Genomic DNA, 17,252 nt, shown 5'->3' with positions numbered 1-17,252 from the left:
AAATATTTTACAGAGCTATACTTTATAGGAAGAAAATGCTATTTGGAAACAGTACTCTCTGGAACTCAAAGAACCCAGTACATTAAGTCCTCCCCTGAGAAATGAGAGATTGAGAGTTTGCTGAATTGCCAGAATTCTTGCCTCCTTGCTGAGATTGGTCTTGAGCAAATACCCTCACTCCTGACTCCTCTCTGGCCCTTGGACATGGCCCTGTGCCACATTTCTAAGGGCAAAGGTGCACTCTTAACAGAGAGCTGTGCTGCAAATGGTTCAGTGATTGATTTGAAAGAGTACAAATGACATTAGATAGATACTAACTTAATTTGGTCAGTTCCTGTCACTAGTCTTCTTCCTTCATGGTATTTCTTAGCCCATAAAAGACCAAGAACATTATCTTGGCCTACCCTTCATGGTATGTTTGTCTATATGGAAGCTTGCATTCAACTTAAGTCAAAATATTCACTCATTTGCTAAGAACTGAAATGAATACCAAAAAAGCATGCTCTGTCATTGCAGTAGAATTCCCAGAAGACTCACAGGATGTAACTTAAGTTAACGAAAAGGCATGATGATGTAGAGTGGGATTTACTTATTTTCAGTAACTTCTTAATATGACTCCTTTTATAAGGAACTTTTCTGAGGAGGTGCAAGCCCCAACATTGGCATTAGATTAGTTCCCAAGGTTTCAGAAATAACTCCAAACTTCAAACATATGGCAAAGAAAATCAAGTGAATGCAATCATGCATACCCAGTTTGACAGTATAATATTTCTGACAAATAGGAAATGCATTTCCCTCTGTAGAATGTTATATTTTATTAGCATTCACTAGGAAAAATTATTTTGAAACTCTGAATGATTCATTTCTTGATCAGAGAGTAAAAGTAAACATTTTGAAGTACTGTATAATGTGGAATGAATGTGAGTGACCACATGGCTTAATTTTAAATGGTTCAGTTAAATAAGGAAATCTTTCCCATCATGATAGCTACAGTGTGCCACATTTTTATTTCCAATAAAAGGTATCATTTCTGGTTATATACCACTACAGAGCACTAGTCTGATAATGGCTTTTTTTGTTTTATAAAGGGAAGAAATATTCAAAGTAGATTAGTTAAATATAATTAGTTAAAACTAATTGTAAATGCTCCAGTAGTACTATTTGAAGAAATTCACTGTAGTAGCAGCAGAATGTTGTTTAACATAAAATGTCAGTGGTTATTGCCAAGTCTCCATAATCACCTTTATTTCCATCAGCTTCTAACAGGCTCAAAAGGTCTGTTGACATTACATATATATGTATAACCTTGTAATTTTTACAATAATTTTAAATGATACATAGATGGCATTAAAATTAATTTAAACCTAGAAAAGCAAAGAAATGGCCGATAAGGCTGTCAATTCATCCTTAGCTTTTTATATTCTACTGATGGAAGGCATGTAGACATGAGTATTCAATTTGCCAACACTCTTTAATTTAGCTCTGAGGAAAAATAAGAAGCCAGTTAATTGAAAAACTAGACTCTCTAAATTCTGACAAATAGTCCGTTGAATCGTTCACTTAAGAATTTTGCCAGAGAATCAGCATCCTATCTGGTGGCCAGTGTTTTCCACAGTTAACTTTTTCCATTCTTTGACCACTGGGGCACCACTGATCTTCCATTATTCCTGTTCTCTCTGATTCATCACAAGTGGTGCTTGGTAGTCCTGCAAACGCACCTGTAAGCTTAATAGCCAGCCCAAGCTAGGACCGGAAATTAGCACACCTGTGTATCCATGCACCTTTGGCAAATCACTTGGCTCCTGTGGGCCTCAAAACGAGGGAATTGGGTTAGTCAATAAAGGATATCTTTTCTAATTCTAAAATTCAGTGGATCTCAGGTTATTTCATCACTGGGCCTGATAAATGGATATCATTTAATGAAGCCAAGTACTCATTTGCTGTCCCTTATCTTAAGCTTTAGCTCTGGTAAACACTGCCCATTATGTTTGAAGGCTATATCACCCTTGCTAGAGAAGGCAGGAACCTCGTAGAAATGGAATAGAATTGCTTTTTCTCTGTCGTCTTTAAACACAACACCTCCTATCCAAAATCATGGATCTATCTAAGTTCTTGTAAACTTAAAACTAAGAGGAGTAGAGGAGCCCCACCACTTTTTTGTTCTCCACAGCATCTGCCTAAGCAGTCGTCTTCCAGGCCTCGGAGCCTTCCTCATGCTCACAGTTCCTTCTACATGTCAGTATTTGTCACTGCCTGAGAGCCTCCCTTGATAGAAAATCTGAGCTTTTTATAAGGTCCTTGCAGGGCCACTCAAGTTTCTGTACAGAACTTGTGTTTAGGCTCATTTGTGATTGTCTAGTCAGAATGTCATCGTTAGGATTCCCACCCGCACAAAATCATCACTCATGAGCTCTCCTATTAGTTTTTCTGGTCTGGAGAAGATGCCTGGCTTTTTCCCTGGACTTTCTAGAATATGCTGCCTGGCATGTCCTTTCTGCCACCATCTCTTCAGCATTCTTCTCCATCACCAACCAACTCTTACATTTTGTTAATTATAAAGACCAGAAGAACCATTTACTTACTGATTACCTTGCCTTTACAAGAGATGAAATTGTCAGGAAGGAAAGTCAAGTATTTTATCAGCTGTTCTGCTTTTAGCTATGATGAAAGTTTATCCTAATATGTGGCATTGCCTACATAAAGAATTGCTCTAAAAGAGAGAAACACATACTGTTGACCTCCACTGGGAAGGCAAATGCTTTGAGAACTTTGAAATATCATATTCTTTAATACCAAGAACTAGCCAAATGGGTTCATAGGCCACAAATCCAACTATATTTCTGAAAGGTGTTTTCTGACTTATTCAAAAGTCGATTGTAAAATACAGTGGGGGAATCTTCCCGTAGTCCTCAATAAATTAAAATAAGGGCCATTGGGATTAACATATACACACTACTATATATAAAACAGATAACCAACAAGGACCTACTGTGGAGCGCAGGGAACTACACTCAATATTTTGTAATAACCTATAAGGGAAAAGAATCTGAAAAAGAATATATATATAACTGAATCACTTTGCTGTACACCTACCTGAAACTAACACAACATTGTAAATCAACTGTACTTCAATTTTTTAAAAATGCAACTGATTTTTATACATTGAAAAATAAGTAATTTTTAAAAAATAAAATAAGGGCATACGTTTTGTTTCTTGCTTCAAATCTTTGAGAATTCAGCAGCTGTTGTTGGCAAGATCCAAACCTTATCATTAAATTCTGAAGTTGTTTACATTTGTAGTAAAAATAAAGGATGAGAACTTCATCAATATCTAGAACTGATGGAAATGATAAAATACTAGAATTAATTATTTCCATTTATGTCACCAGGAAATTCTACATGTCTGATTAAAGCAGAATTCTGTTCAAACTGTTGCCTACCTCTCACAATATACAGTGGCAGTCTATTAGCTGAATGTGACCCATAAATAAATTTTATTTTCCCCATATACACACAGTGTTTAATCTTAATTAGTTATCACCTTTGAAAATCAAATATTTAACATAAAATCTGGGTTTCTGCCTTTCCTTGAAAGAACAGAGGGTGTGGTAACATTAGGCCCACTTTACTCGGCCCAGTGTTACCAGTGTACAATGGCTTATCTAAGTGGAGGTTTGTACAGTATTTGAAGATACTAGTATACTTCAAAGCTGCTTTGAAGATAGCTTTTCCAACTGAGATATGGAATCAATGTTAAAGGTTTATTTATGGCAAAGATTCTACTGAAGAACAGGTACCTAAATACTCAAGTGTCATGAACATTGAGTAGCTTACCAGGAAGTCAGGACAATATGCCAGACAGTATTTCTGAAGCCTTGGGAATAGATTTGATTATGGTATGTATAGCGTTTACAGCAAATACATTTTCTGCAACGCATGAAAGACTTTTAGCCACATAAACTTGATGCAAAAAGCATTGTCATGCTTCTAGAAGAACTATACTCTTTGAGGCGCTGAGATTCCTCCACCCTAGGACTTCCAAAATCAATTTAAGATCAAGTTATTAATGTAAACTTTTTTTAAAACTCTTCATTAATTCATTTTTTTTTAATGTTAGAGGCCTGAGAAGTGGTATTTAAATATCCTGAGAAACCCCATTTACATACATACATACAAACATAGAGGATTTCTACAATACCATTCATAGGTGTGTTTAAATTATGTTTAATACCACAAATTAGTACTGTTGACGTTAAAAAGCTATTATTTTTGTTTTCTTTAATACAGAGAACTCTAAAGACGACAAAAAGTGGCCCATAATCTCACTGCCCTGTTGACATTTTTTAATAGTATAAGTAATAGGCACACGTGATTAGAAAAGATACAGAAGGAAAAGCAAAAGGCTTCCACACCTACACTCCCTGAAGAAGGTTTCTTGTAACTATTCCCAGACAAAATTTGTATGCATATGCTAGTATATAAAACCCCCTGGCTTTTATATAAGGATATTGTTGAATTTTTATTAAAATGAGTTTGTTTCTTAATGTGATTTATTTGCCTCATGTTTAGAATATTGCATGGTAAAGTTTCTTTTGTGCATATTATACTTTTATTTTACTAATATATTAAAAGCCATATTTCAATGACCCCTGTACATTTTTCATGCTGTCTTACTCCCAATGGCCTCTGTGCATGTAAGTAACCTGTTGAGTGACTGTGCCTCTTTGTTTTTGACGGTTTCCTTTCATTAAGTCCCTTTTTTTAAATCAGCAAACAACTTAGAACCTTTAAAAGTTCAGTCTCTAAGTGTTCTCCTTATATTCTTTGTATGTCGTATTTTAAAATATCCTTTTTTATTGTTTCTCCACCCTATGACTACGTGATGATTTCATTTAGACCGGAGTCCCCTCTTCATGCTACTTGTATATGGTTAAGATACTGATGTGTAACATATCTGTTCATTTGTCATGTTGATTGTTGATATCTAACTCATTCTTATGTGTTTGAAAAAATGACTTAATTCAGTAGGATTGGAGTCAGGGCTCTGTAGAGGGAAAGAGATGTGTATACCATTCAGAAAACTTGTGTCATCATCTTGCTCTTTTGTGAGATGCTTGATTATTTCTATATAATAAAATATATCAGCTTGTTGATGGACCTCTTTCATAAGCATACTTTTCTTGATGAAAATATCACTCAGAGGGCAATAGGTATAAAAAGCAATGCTGTAAGCTCTCCTGCTTTTATTTTTGCAACTCTTCGTCGCTCCATTACCACTGCAGCATGACTAGCTAGCTCCGCCACGCAGACAACCTCATGTTCATTTTGATTTTGTGAATCTGCCATTCTAAACACAGAAAGCATTTTGTGGTTTTTAGCTGTTGCTAGAGAATATGCTTTTAAGTCTTTTAGTCAACCTTTATGCAATCAAGTTATCCAAAAGAAATGCACAAATACCCATTAACATGCACTAACCCTTATTTTAACATATTGTATTTCTTTTTTTTTTAGTATTTTGGGAATGATACTTTTGTTCGTTTGTTTGTTTCTGATCTGTTGCATTCCAGAGTATCCTATTTTGCATTTTAAGGTTCTTTGCTACTGGGAAGAACACAAATGTTAAGGACTGAGCTGATATTCAAAAGCATTTGGCCATATTGTTTCAGGGAGTAGAAGCTTCTCTTAATGATTGACTGAAGCATCTTAGATTCCTCTATTACACCATGGAATCAATTTCATGGAATTTATTTCAACCCCTCTAAAATCCAGAGCTTATTCAATATTCTTTAAAAAAAAGAAATTTCAGTGTGTGCCTGACAACATATGGGTAGTACCACACAGAAAAATATTATGGGAAACATAGACGTGATTTTAGCCTTCTTGTGAGAATTTTCAAATGTGTTGTGAGAATTGGACTACCTTAAACTTCAACAGGAACGGTCATCCTCTTGGGAAAGTTTTTGCAATAGTTTTGTGAAGAGGCAGGTTTCCAAAAAATATTTTTTAAAGCGTTTCTTCTCAGTCTGTAATGATCAGAGAACTCCCCTTTTGCAAAAGTTTCCAAGCTCAGACTCTGCTTCATGCTTCTTCCCATTCTGTCCGTCCTAACTTACTTACCACACACAGGCTGACAAAGTTTGGGGCCCAGGGAAGCATGTTCCCCTACTTACATACCCAAGACTTTCCACTGAATGGATAGCTGGGTTACAATAAAACTTGTGAGATGCTCATTTCCAAAGCGTGTGAAATCATAGTTGCAAAACTTGACTTTGAAGGAAATCTAGCATGCTACCTTCAGCAACTCTGTTGAAAGAAAGAACCATCAAGTTGAAGACCAGCTGTCCATGCATCTCTCATCCACCCCTAGAAATAATCTAGCTGGCCTCTTTCTTGGTTAACTTTAGTTGCATTCATGTTGGTCACTGTCTGCAGACTTTTTCTTTTTAGTATTGCTGATTTCTTAGAATTGCAAAAATATGAACAGCATGTTGTTTTGAATGAATTCATATGATTTGTTGGATACTGCATGAAAAGATATGCAGTATCTTTTACAACTGGACTTTTATGCATGTGCTCAACATATCTTTGGATGACCCTGGTTCTAAAGTGCATTTTCATGGGCTTAAAAATGAAATTTTCTCCCAAAAGGTTATATGACTTAAATTACATGTAAGCTATATATCATAAGTTGGATTCATATTTTTTAAGACATGGCTTTACTATAATTTTGGTTTTGCCAGTAAAATTATAATTTACATACATGAAATATTCCTTCTGTAAATTTATATTCTTTCTAAATCTTTGCATTTTAGTGTTTGATCAATTAGATCTTGTTACATATGAAGAAGTAGTAAAACTGACAGCATTCAAAAGGAAAACACTAGTCTTATTAGGTAAGTTTAACTGCAGTAAGTGGCTTTCTTATTTTCATCTTCAAGACATCTTATGAATATTATTAACAATTATCAATTTTTAACTTCCTTTTTAAAAAATGCCATAGGTGCACATGGTGTCGGGAGAAGACACATAAAAAACACCCTAATCACAAAGCACCCAGACCGGTTTGCGTACCCTATTCCACGTAAGCAATGTTTCACTCTCCTTTAAGTGTATTTTTCCTTGTACTTTTCTAATCTTGTAATTTACATATTTTTTCTGATTACATAAGTAATAACTGTTCATTATAGGAAATTTGGAAAGTCCAGAAAAGAACAAAGAAGAAAATGAGTTAACAGTTAATCCCAACCCCACTCTCAATATTTTATTGTATACCCTTCCAGGCTTCTCTTGGTGCAAACACGTCGTGTGTGTGTCTGTGTGTGTGTGTGTGTGTCTGTGTCTGTGTGTGCGTGTGTGTGTTGTTATCATTGTTGTTTAACAAGACTGGGCTCGTTCAGTCTATTTGTAATCTAATTTTTCCAACAATATGCCATCAATGTTACCCAGATGAATTATTCTTCAGAAAAATAGGTTTTAATGATAGTATAATTTTCTTTGATATAACAATATTTTCCTTAATCTGTACCTAAATTGTTGACTTTTATCACTTTTAAAACCCAATGTGCTATCCATTGTTTACTGTAAAGAATTTTAAATCTGTAATATTTTTATTCCCCTTATTTTCTATATCTTATCCTTAACCTCTTGTCCTCTTTGTTTCCTCAAGTACAAAATGAAGTAATTCCAGGAAAATATAGAGGATTTGAGATCATATGAACACTTAGCAGATACCGGATAGATAATAGCCATCTTGCTACCATCATTTTATTTTATTTATTATTATTATTATTATTATTCCAAAGTTTAAAATTTGAATCCCAAAAGCTTTTTAGCAGTTAGAGCTTTGTTCGGGGTGGGAAGAGCTAAAGGAGAATGATTTTTAAGAGCAACAGGAGAGTGAATTCCCTGGCGGTCCAGTGGTTAGGACTCTGCACTTTCAACTGCCGAGGGCCCGGGTTCAATCCCTGGTCGGAAAAAAGAGCAATAGGAAAAAATGGGAAGATTGGCTCCATCCTGTAGGGCCTTCCAATGCCATGTCAGCACCATTTACTGTTTTCTCTACATCCCAGAGAGCTGTGAGGGTTCATAAGACCAGTCTCATCCCAGAACCCTGTCTGATTTACTCAAAAAAAGAAATTCATCAAATATTCTTTCAGTTGGTACCACTGGAGTTTTCTAGTAAAACGCTTTAAAATGTTCTTTTAATTCTCCTTATGTCTAGATCATGAGTACAGCAAGCTTCTTGATCACATAAGCAATTGAACTTCCATGTTATTAAACGGCCAATTAACTAGCTTGGTTTTAAAGTGTGTCATTGCTGACCCCAATCATGTCTACTCGCTGTAATATTTGACCCTGGGTGTATACATAGCATATGTTTACCTACCGAAATGACTGAAGATAGGACAGCATCAACACAGTATGCTGTTTCTTCAGCTTTTCATGTGCCTGGAGAAAGGGTTCTTCTTTAAAACATCCACATTTTGATGTCCATGAGCACTTGGCAGTTCTACAGTCTAGTTGGGGCAGGAGAGGGGAAATTCCCCCAGGGTTTGGACTCATGTACAACAAAGAATAGCACGAATTTGTTCTTGCTCAAAAAAGGAAAGAAGCAAAGGGAGAAAGAAAACTAAAACTGCTGTTCCTGGCTTGTCTAGAAAAACATTTCCTAAAGTGTGTTTTGCAGAATCCTGGTCCTATTAGTATCCCACAGAACTAGGACTTATTGGCAGATATTTTAGTATATACTCGCTTAGGTCAGGGGTCAGCAAACCTTTTCTGTAAAGGACTAAACAGCAAATATTTGAGGCTTTGAAGGCCATATGGTCTCTGACACAACTGCTCAACTCTGCCATTGTGAAAGCAGCCACAGACAATATGTAAACAAATGAGCATGGCTCTTTTCCAATAAAACTTTATTTACAAGAACAGACAGTGGGCCGTATTTGGCCTACAGGCCCTAGTTTGCCAATTCCTGCTTTAGGTCTTTCCTAACTATTATGGCCATATCTGGCTACGGTCATTATGTTTTCAATATGGTATCCCTTTTGCTGTATCCTGACATTCTCCTTTTGCATGGTGCTGTATACCAGCACTGTTCAATAGAACGTTCTCTCATAATGACAGCATTAGATATCTGCACTGTCCAGTACAGTAGCCATTAGCCACATGTGGGTATTGAACCCCTGAAATGTGGCTAGTGAGACTGAGGAACTGAATTTTTTAATTTATTTAATTTTAATTTACTTAAATTTAAATAGCCATATGTGGTTTTCCATTTTTTTTAATTCTTCTTGTTTCCTTCTCTTAAGACCTAACTGCATTAAGGCATAGAGTGAGTTATGTTAATCCTGGGTCATTTAGTGTCTTTCCCCTGTGGTGACCCATGAAGGGATGAAATAGATCTCATCTAAACACAGAAAGATTCACCAAACCAAACAACTAACCAACTACTGTGGTCTGATGTCACATAAACAAATATGACTTCTAGAATTTAGTTCTACAAAGCTACTGGGGGTGGGAACAGGGCATGAGACATACTACAGAATCCATAGCTTTTAAGAGGAGATTGAGTTTGGATAGGTCCATTGGGAGCATCAGCTCATAAGCTCAGCCTTTTAAACCTCTCTTGACATGTAACTTTGCAGACACCACCAGACCTCCAAAGAAAGATGAAGAAAATGGAAAGAATTATTACTTTGTATCTCATGACCAAATGATGCAAGACATCTCTAATAACGAGTACCTGGAGTATGGCAGCCACGAGGATGCAATGTACGGGACGAAACTGGAGACCATCCGGAAGATCCATGAGCAAGGGCTGATCGCAATACTGGACGTGGAGCCTCAGGTAATGCCTAGCCAACCCTGGCACCCTGTCGTCCTGCCTGCATGCTAAGCTCAGGTTCTGAAATAAAAAATGGCATCAGAACATCACAGGTCACATAATAATTTAATAGTAAGCTACGGGAAAGTATCGGCAATGAAGGCACCATGAGTTAACCGTCTAGAATGCAAGCTGACTAATCGTTGCACTCAGGGCACGCACAGTGTATTTAAGAAGTAGAGACTGTTCTCTTAAGAGATTCGTTATACTCAGAAGCTCAATAAAGTGCCCAATCGGGTCTGTGCCCGCCAGAAATCCTACAGTAATCTGACTCAGGATGAAACTCTGGCACTTTAACACAGCAGCCACCTTTCCTCTCTTGGTACAGCTCACACTAGACCATCAGAGTCTCTGCCAGCATCTTATGTTAATCGCCAGCAAGAAATTCCGATCCTGGGGCCTGGGTCCGAAATACAGCACCAGCTTTATGAATGCAAGCATGAGCGAGCCCCAGGGGATGTCAGGCAGAGCAGGGGTAGAGACCCGTGGTGGTTCTTAGCCTCTGCCATCTCTTTACTGAGGGACGATGCCTGACCCTGAGCTAAAACTAGGAGGCATATGGAGAACTTGGAGAGGACTCAGAGCTAGACGCAGAGACGATTAGATGATCTGCAGATACGTCCTACACTAGAAGCAATAGAAATTTTTAAACTTGAAAAGGAGAAAGCCAAAGGCCTTACATCAAAAATGCTAACAAGCTATTTTTCATCTCTGAGGACAAACTAAGAAGAAGTGGGACTCAAAGCCCAGTAGGAAGGATTTGGGAGTTGTAGACATCAGGGCAGGTTACCGGAGAGGCTTGTGGATGCCTGTGTGACTCCCAGGCCTGCCGTTTCTAAGACCAACCTGTACCAAAAATCCCTTATCACTTACAAATAGAATCAGTACAACACCTGTTGAAATGGTAGACCAGCTCCCCTCAAGCAGGCTCCGTTTCATCAGGGGGCTTACGTGGCTACCCCAGGCAGGGAAGATCCCTGTTCAAGGGCCACTGTATGAAACTTGGTCCCCTAGCCATCCCCAAAGGGAGGATGGAACCGGCTTAGCCAGGGTCTGTGTGACTTGGGGCCTGATGGCTCAGTTACTTGGCTCCAAGATCTTAACATCAGGGCCAGTGGCTTCACCCATTTCCATGTCACAGCACCTGATGGGGTTCTTGAACTTGGAATCTGGTTAAGGGGCTGGGGAGGAAAGCAACATTAGGGTGAACACTATACAGTTTACTTAACAATGAACTTGGATCTTTATAGAACTAAATATATGATGTGTAATGCAGATTGATTTTTGTTTAACTACTAATCCCTCCTTACTAGGGATTGGAAAAATCTTCTGGCCAGGGGTGGCTAGAGGAAAAGTCTCAATCCTGGTCCTGGTCTTCGACATCCTCTCCTTGGGTTCCACACTGGTCTTCACCTGAACGTCGTTTTCTGCTGGTAGTAATGTCTCTAGCAGTATGCTGGCTGCAGGGCTCCTCAGACCACCTCTGCATTACCTCAGTCCACTTTCCAGGGCTTTCTGCCTCACCTGCTGCCGCCGCCACCACTGCCGCTATTGCTGCTGCTGCCCCACCCCTGGCGTCCAGCTCTCCCCATGCCCTTGCCCAGCCCAGCCCAGCCATGCATTGCTCTGCACTGCTGAGCGGGAGATACTTCTCTCGGCCTTATCAGGCTGCCCACAGCAGTCACTTTCACGTGTGGCACTGGGCACCAGAACACCCCTCGGCCCGGCCTGGGCATTTTCCCTGCTCCCTGTCTGCTGGAGGGGCTCACTGCATTCTTCTCTCCTGCTTCCTTTGTCCCCTCCTCAGAACCGTGATCTCTTGGGAGAGATAGGGATCCTGTTCTCTGCCTGAGCCTCTTAGGGCCCGTGGCCCTGGGGTCCGGTATCACCCAGATCCTGCTCCTCTGGTTGGTCTGCTTGACCACTCTGGTCCCAGGCTCTCCTGCCCAGTGCTCCCAGGCCTAGTCCTGCTCTCACACCGACCACTGCGTCCAGCGGTCCAGCTGCAGGTGCCCACAGACTCTGCACCACCTGGGCTTCCCCCTTGGGCTTCTCTGCCTTCAGCCCACTCTCTCCCCAGGCTGGACAAGGCCCGCGCCCTGCCTTCAGGATGCCCGTGGCCATGACCGACTTGCTGTCAGGCAGATCCTCGTTGCTTCAGGGAGCCTCTCTCCTTAGGACCTTGTCTCCATGCCCTTTTCCCACCCCGGCCCATTTGATTACCTGCTGTACTGTACCTCACGGACAGTTCGACTCAACCAGCATGTATTAAGTACTTGCTATATTCTAAGCATTGTGGCATGAGCTAAGAATACAAATAAGGCAAGCTGGTAAGGGTGAAATTCCTTCCTCAGTGTTCATCAAAAACTGTCTATAACAGAAGTGCCATGTGGCATTTTTAAAAACCCTCTAACTGCTGACACCACTCCCACTCTGTGTGGACCACAGAAAGCCCCACCTAACACTGGGGTTCAGCTCTTTTTTTTTTTTAGGCACCAAAATTTTTATTAACCCACCTTCTTGCTCTCTTTTAACATTATAAACCAAATTAATCTCTTTTTGACCCAGAGTTGTGATGGGAACCATCAAGTTACAATGCGCTTTTATGTTTCTTTGGCCTCTCTCAACCTCTGGCTATCACTTCTCTTGTCCTTTCTTGGCTATCCCTTAACAATATATTCCAACCCCTGTAAAATAGGGACTAAAAGTACCAACCTCATTGTTCTGAGGTTTAAGAGAATGCCAGGCACTAAGCTGGGCTCTCAGGAGCATTCAAACGCCAACAGTTCCTCTACACCCTTTGACATAGCTCCTTCTCATCTGTCATGGACTAAGGAACCAATGAACCTGTAAACCAAGAACATGGGCATAAAGTCCATGGGCCAAGTGAGGGCCTGGATGGTAAAGTGCATGGGCTTTGTGATCACCACCGCCAACTTCCAGCCTAAGGAAGGACTGACTAAGTGAGCAGTTCCAAAACCCCTGAGCTCATGGCTCCCTGTGGGTAACTCCTGTGTACCTCCATCGTGACCAGGGCTTGAGGAGGGACTTCTCAATTCCCCCTGCCACACTTGCAACAGTATGAGGGATGCAGCAGAGGCCAAAGACTGAGTGACTAGTCCCAGGGAGTTGATGGGGACCATTATCAAACCAGTCTCAAAGGTGGTGCCATGTGCTCTTGGGGAGGAGAGGCGGGACCCAGGCAAGGACAGCAGCTGGAAGGCAAAGGGCAGGCCTGGTTCTCAGTAGCGGTGGTGATCAGGTTTGAAGGGGCCGTCACAGTACATGCCCAAGTACTGGGCCTGCTTCTCAATCAGCTTGGTCAGCTTCACATTCAGCTTGCCCAGGTGGGCTTCAGCCGCTGCTTCATCCAGCTTCTTGGGCAGGAAGTGGACCCCAACAGGGTACTTGTCTGGGTGGGTCCACAGCTCAATCTGCGCCAGCACCTGGTTGGTGAAGGAGTTGCTCATCACGAAGCTGGGGTGGCCCATGGCACAGCCCAGGTTGACCAGCCGGCCCTTGGCCAGAAGGATGATGCGGCGCCCGTTCTTCAACAAGTAGCGGTCCACCTGGGGCTTGATGTTCACCTTCTCCACAGCGTTCTCATTCAGCCACTTGACGTCAATCTCCACGTCAAAGTGTCCGATGTTCCACACAATGACGTCATCTTTCATCTGTTCAAAGTGCCGGCCGAGGAGGATGTTGACACAGCCCATGGTGGTGACAAAGATGTTGCCCTCCTGACAGGCCTCATCCATGATGGTCACCTCATAGCCCTCCATGGCAGCCTGAAGCGCGTTGATGGGGTCGATCTCCATGATGATGACATGGGCCCCGAAGCCCCTCAGGGCCTGGGCACAGCCCTTGCCCACATCGCCATAGCCCGCTACCACCGCCACCTTGCCTGCAATCATCACGTCTGTGGCCTGCTTGATGCCATCTATGAGGGACTCCCGGCAGCCGTAGAGGAGCCAACTTGCAGCCAACTTGCTCTTGGTGACAGAGTCGTTGACATTGATGGCAGGCACCTTCAGGATCCCATTGACCATCATCTTATACAGATTGTGGACCCCCGTTGTGATCTCTTCGGAGATGCCTCGGATGCCTGACAGGAGCTGTGGGTACTTGGTGTGGATGAGGTTGGTGAGGTCACCACCATCGTCCAGAATCATGTTGAGGGGCCCGTCCTTGAAGTACAGTGTCTGCTCAGTGCACCACAGATACTCCTCGTCCGTTTCACCCTTCCAGGCGTACACTGGAACGCCAGCCTTGGCAATGGCAGCTGCTGCATGGTCCTGGGTGGAGAAGATATTGCAGCTGGACCACCGCACCTCAGCACCCAGGGCAACGAGGGTCTCAATGAGGACAGCTGTCTCCACGGTCATGTGCAGGCAGCCGGCAGTGAGGTCGCCCTTCAGTGGTTTGGAGGCTGAGTACATCTCCCACATGTGCATCAGGCCCGGCATCTCATTCTCTGCAAGATCCAGGGCCTTGCGTCCCCAGGCAGCCAGGCTGATGTCAGCCACTTTGTAAGGCAGCTTGTCTGACATGCTGGCGGCGTTTCTGCACAGAGTGATGGACATGAGCAAAGGGGGCCGAGCCTCAGGCTGGGGATAGGCGTGGGGCGGGCGGCGCCGGGCAGGGCCAGCTCATTTAGTCTGTGCCATCTTAATTAATTTTAGATAGTTGAGGCCAAACCAAACACATGTCTAATGATACTATATAAGATGTTGTGGTTCAACTTTAAACCTAAGAGACTATCCAAAAGACTTTAAACCAGAAGAAAATGAGTAACCTGGCTTCTTTTAAAATAATGAGAATAGATTGTGTTCCTCTATATTTTGCCAAGCATTAGTACTCCTTACCTAATTCTTGTAACACCAAGATAGAGACATCAGTATCTACTTTTGAGGATGAAGAAACCAAGCCTTAATGTAATTTTCACTTGAACAGTCTTGGTTTGGATTTGGGGGGTTTTTTTGTTTTGTTTTGTTTTTACAGTAAATCTTAGACTCCTTTCACTGTACCATCCTAGAAGAGTTAACCCTGTTTAATCCTTAAGCTGGTGCACCTTGTATGTATGTGGTAGTACAATTTAAATCTTTATTTTAACATTTAGAAAAATCTGTAAGGCGGTCAAACCTGAGGAAAGCTATAGAGCTGACTTCTCATAAAGCCATGGCTCAGAAAATAATCTATGTCCCTAAAGCTGGAACTATAATAGCTCCAGTGTGTAATCAAAACAATTTTAGATTTTAATTTTATTCTGATTTGTCCATTTGCAGCATTAAAGAGTTGACAGTAGCAGAATATTTGTGGCTTTGCTTCTGCCCCCAGGGAAAGGTTGTCATCAAGGGGTAGGTACAGTCTTGTTAGGAATCTGTGCTTGGAAACAACAGCCATGTTTTGAACTAGAGGCTGTTTTGTGAATTCAGTTGGCCCTCTTAAGATTGTTTCTGGGGTCACTGTGTTCTTCCTTAAACCCTTAGATCTTTGTGCAAAATGACTCAGATGCTTGCCCTTTTTAATTTTGCAAAAAAACAGTTAAGTCTTAAAGATGTCTGCTTCTTAGATACTTGGTCAAATGAGTTTTTATTCCTTGAGGGTAGTAACCTGACAATTATTGGCCATAGATGAGCCATTAAATCAATTTATCTCCAAAAGAGAACTTTAAATGCTAAATTAATGCTTCTTTGGCTGTTTGAAGCCAGTGTATTTTCAGTGATCTTTCTAGACTCTCTCTCCCCTCTCTGGGATTCAGAAAGAGATATTTGCCTGTAAATATTAACAAATTTGTGTCTCATCTTAAAAGTCAAAAAGGAAGAGGTTTTAGAGATCATCTTAAAGCCACCTATTAGTGGCCTGAGGGAGGGGAATTCTTGTGAAGCAATTCCATTTCCTGTTCCTGAACTTCAGGCAAGCTGAGTCTGCACACACACACACAAAAAAAACTGGCCCCCACTTGAGACCCATAAGTAGAGCAGAGTATGGGGACAGAGGCCTTCGAGAAAAAATGAGGACATGTGTGGTGACTCTGCTGAAGATAAGAGGGAGACTAGGCAAGAAAATCTCAGTCAGGATTCTAGGCATCTTATAATCTTTGAAAGTACAATAATATAGGAGAGAAGCTCAAAGCCGTGAAGAGGAGGAGGAAGCAAATATATTCAGTACTAACCACAGAGACTACTGTAGTTACTGTGATAAACATGAAATTTGGCTCTGAACTTCCTGGCAACCAGGACAAAAAGGAGAATGTCACGGATCACATAATTCTCATCTAATAGAAGTATGTCAGTTATTTCCTTGGAGTTAATTACTAAAAGAATATAACCTGATTGTTAGACATAAGAGGCATTTGGTGGTGTGGTGAGTACAGTCTTCCCGGACAGTCTCATGCAGTAGGTGCAGAATGACCTTCATGTCTTCGTGGATAAAAGCTAAGGGCGTGAATGCCGTGCAGAGGAGGGTAATCCGCAGGGAGCTAACGGTTGCCGAGTCGTGCGTTTTCTGGTGCAGAATAGAATAGCAGGCTAGAACTGAAAATACTCAGACAATTGGGTGGCCAACAGGCTGCAGTCATTGAGTGGAGAAAAGGCCATTTCACGCCTGGGGTGGCATTCTCGACTTCATCCGTGGGTTGTGGCTGTGTGGACTTCCATCTGGCACTCAGAGTAGCTTCAGGGATGGAAGCAAGGGTAGGGACTGTGCCTTAGGATTTTTTTTCCCCATCTGAGTTGCCCAGAAGGTGGCTCTGGGTGGATGTGGGATGATGAGGAAACCTTATGTCTCAACTGACCCTGGAGTCACCTGATTTATGAGCACAGGAAGGATAGAAAAAGTCCCAAAATAATATTCACAAAAAGGACAGTTCTAAGTGATAATCACTGTTAAGCTCGATTGAGCTATATACAGACTTTTTCATGATGGTTGTTCCTTGCTAAAATCTTCAGTCACAAAAGGATTTGCAAGGAAATGCCAATTACCTCTTTCAAAAATGAACATATAGAAGCTTGAAGAGCTTTCTCCCATGGGGAATCTGAGCCTGTGACTTTCACAATTAAAGCAGTTTGAGGGCAAGTAAAACAATGTGCCAGGCTCCCTTACCCCACAAGGAGAAACTGTAACTAAAGAAGAAAAGACAACCCTCAGGGCTTCCCTGGTGGCGCAGTGGTTGAGAGTCTGCCTGCCAATGCAGGGGACACGGGTTCGAGCCCTGGTCTGGGAAGATCCCATATGCCGTGGAGCAACTAGGCCCATGAGCCACAATTGCTGAGCCTGCGCGTCTGGAGCCTGTGCTCCGCAGCAAGAGAGGTCGCGATAGTGAGAGGCCCGCGCACCGCGTTGAAGAGTGGCCCCCACTTGCCGC

General features: G+C 41.6%; 2 protein-coding genes across 9 annotated transcripts in view; one reads left to right on the top strand and one right to left on the bottom strand.

Moving 5' to 3' along the window:
• Window positions 1–17,252, top strand: part of CASK (calcium/calmodulin dependent serine protein kinase) — a 393,911-nt gene that overhangs the window by 367,958 nt on the left and 8,701 nt on the right. For all 8 annotated transcript variants that reach the window (XM_057537971.1, XM_057537969.1, XM_057537975.1 and 5 more), the window contains 3 exons: window positions 6,813–6,893; window positions 7,001–7,081; window positions 9,648–9,850. In XM_057537971.1, coding sequence (XP_057393954.1) covers window positions 6,813–6,893; window positions 7,001–7,081; window positions 9,648–9,850 — 365 coding nt within the window. The remainder of the gene's footprint in view (window positions 1–6,812; window positions 6,894–7,000; window positions 7,082–9,647; window positions 9,851–17,252) is intronic.
• Window positions 13,048–14,436, bottom strand: LOC103010604 (adenosylhomocysteinase-like). The gene has a single exon (XM_057537977.1). It carries the CDS (start codon window positions 14,434–14,436, stop codon window positions 13,129–13,131), a length of 1,308 nt encoding a protein of 435 aa, XP_057393960.1. The 3' UTR covers window positions 13,048–13,128.

This window comes from Balaenoptera acutorostrata, chromosome X, assembly GCF_949987535.1.
Source record: "Balaenoptera acutorostrata chromosome X, mBalAcu1.1, whole genome shotgun sequence".
NCBI lineage: Eukaryota > Metazoa > Chordata > Mammalia > Artiodactyla > Balaenopteridae > Balaenoptera > Balaenoptera acutorostrata.
This window is presented reverse-complemented; position numbering and strand designations above follow the sequence as displayed.

What these genes read in the sequence shown, in the direction of transcription:
- LOC103010604 (XM_057537977.1), bottom strand. Translation starts at nt 14,436, where the DNA reads ATGTCAGACAAGCTGCCTTACAAAGTGGCTGACATCAGCCTGGCTGCC.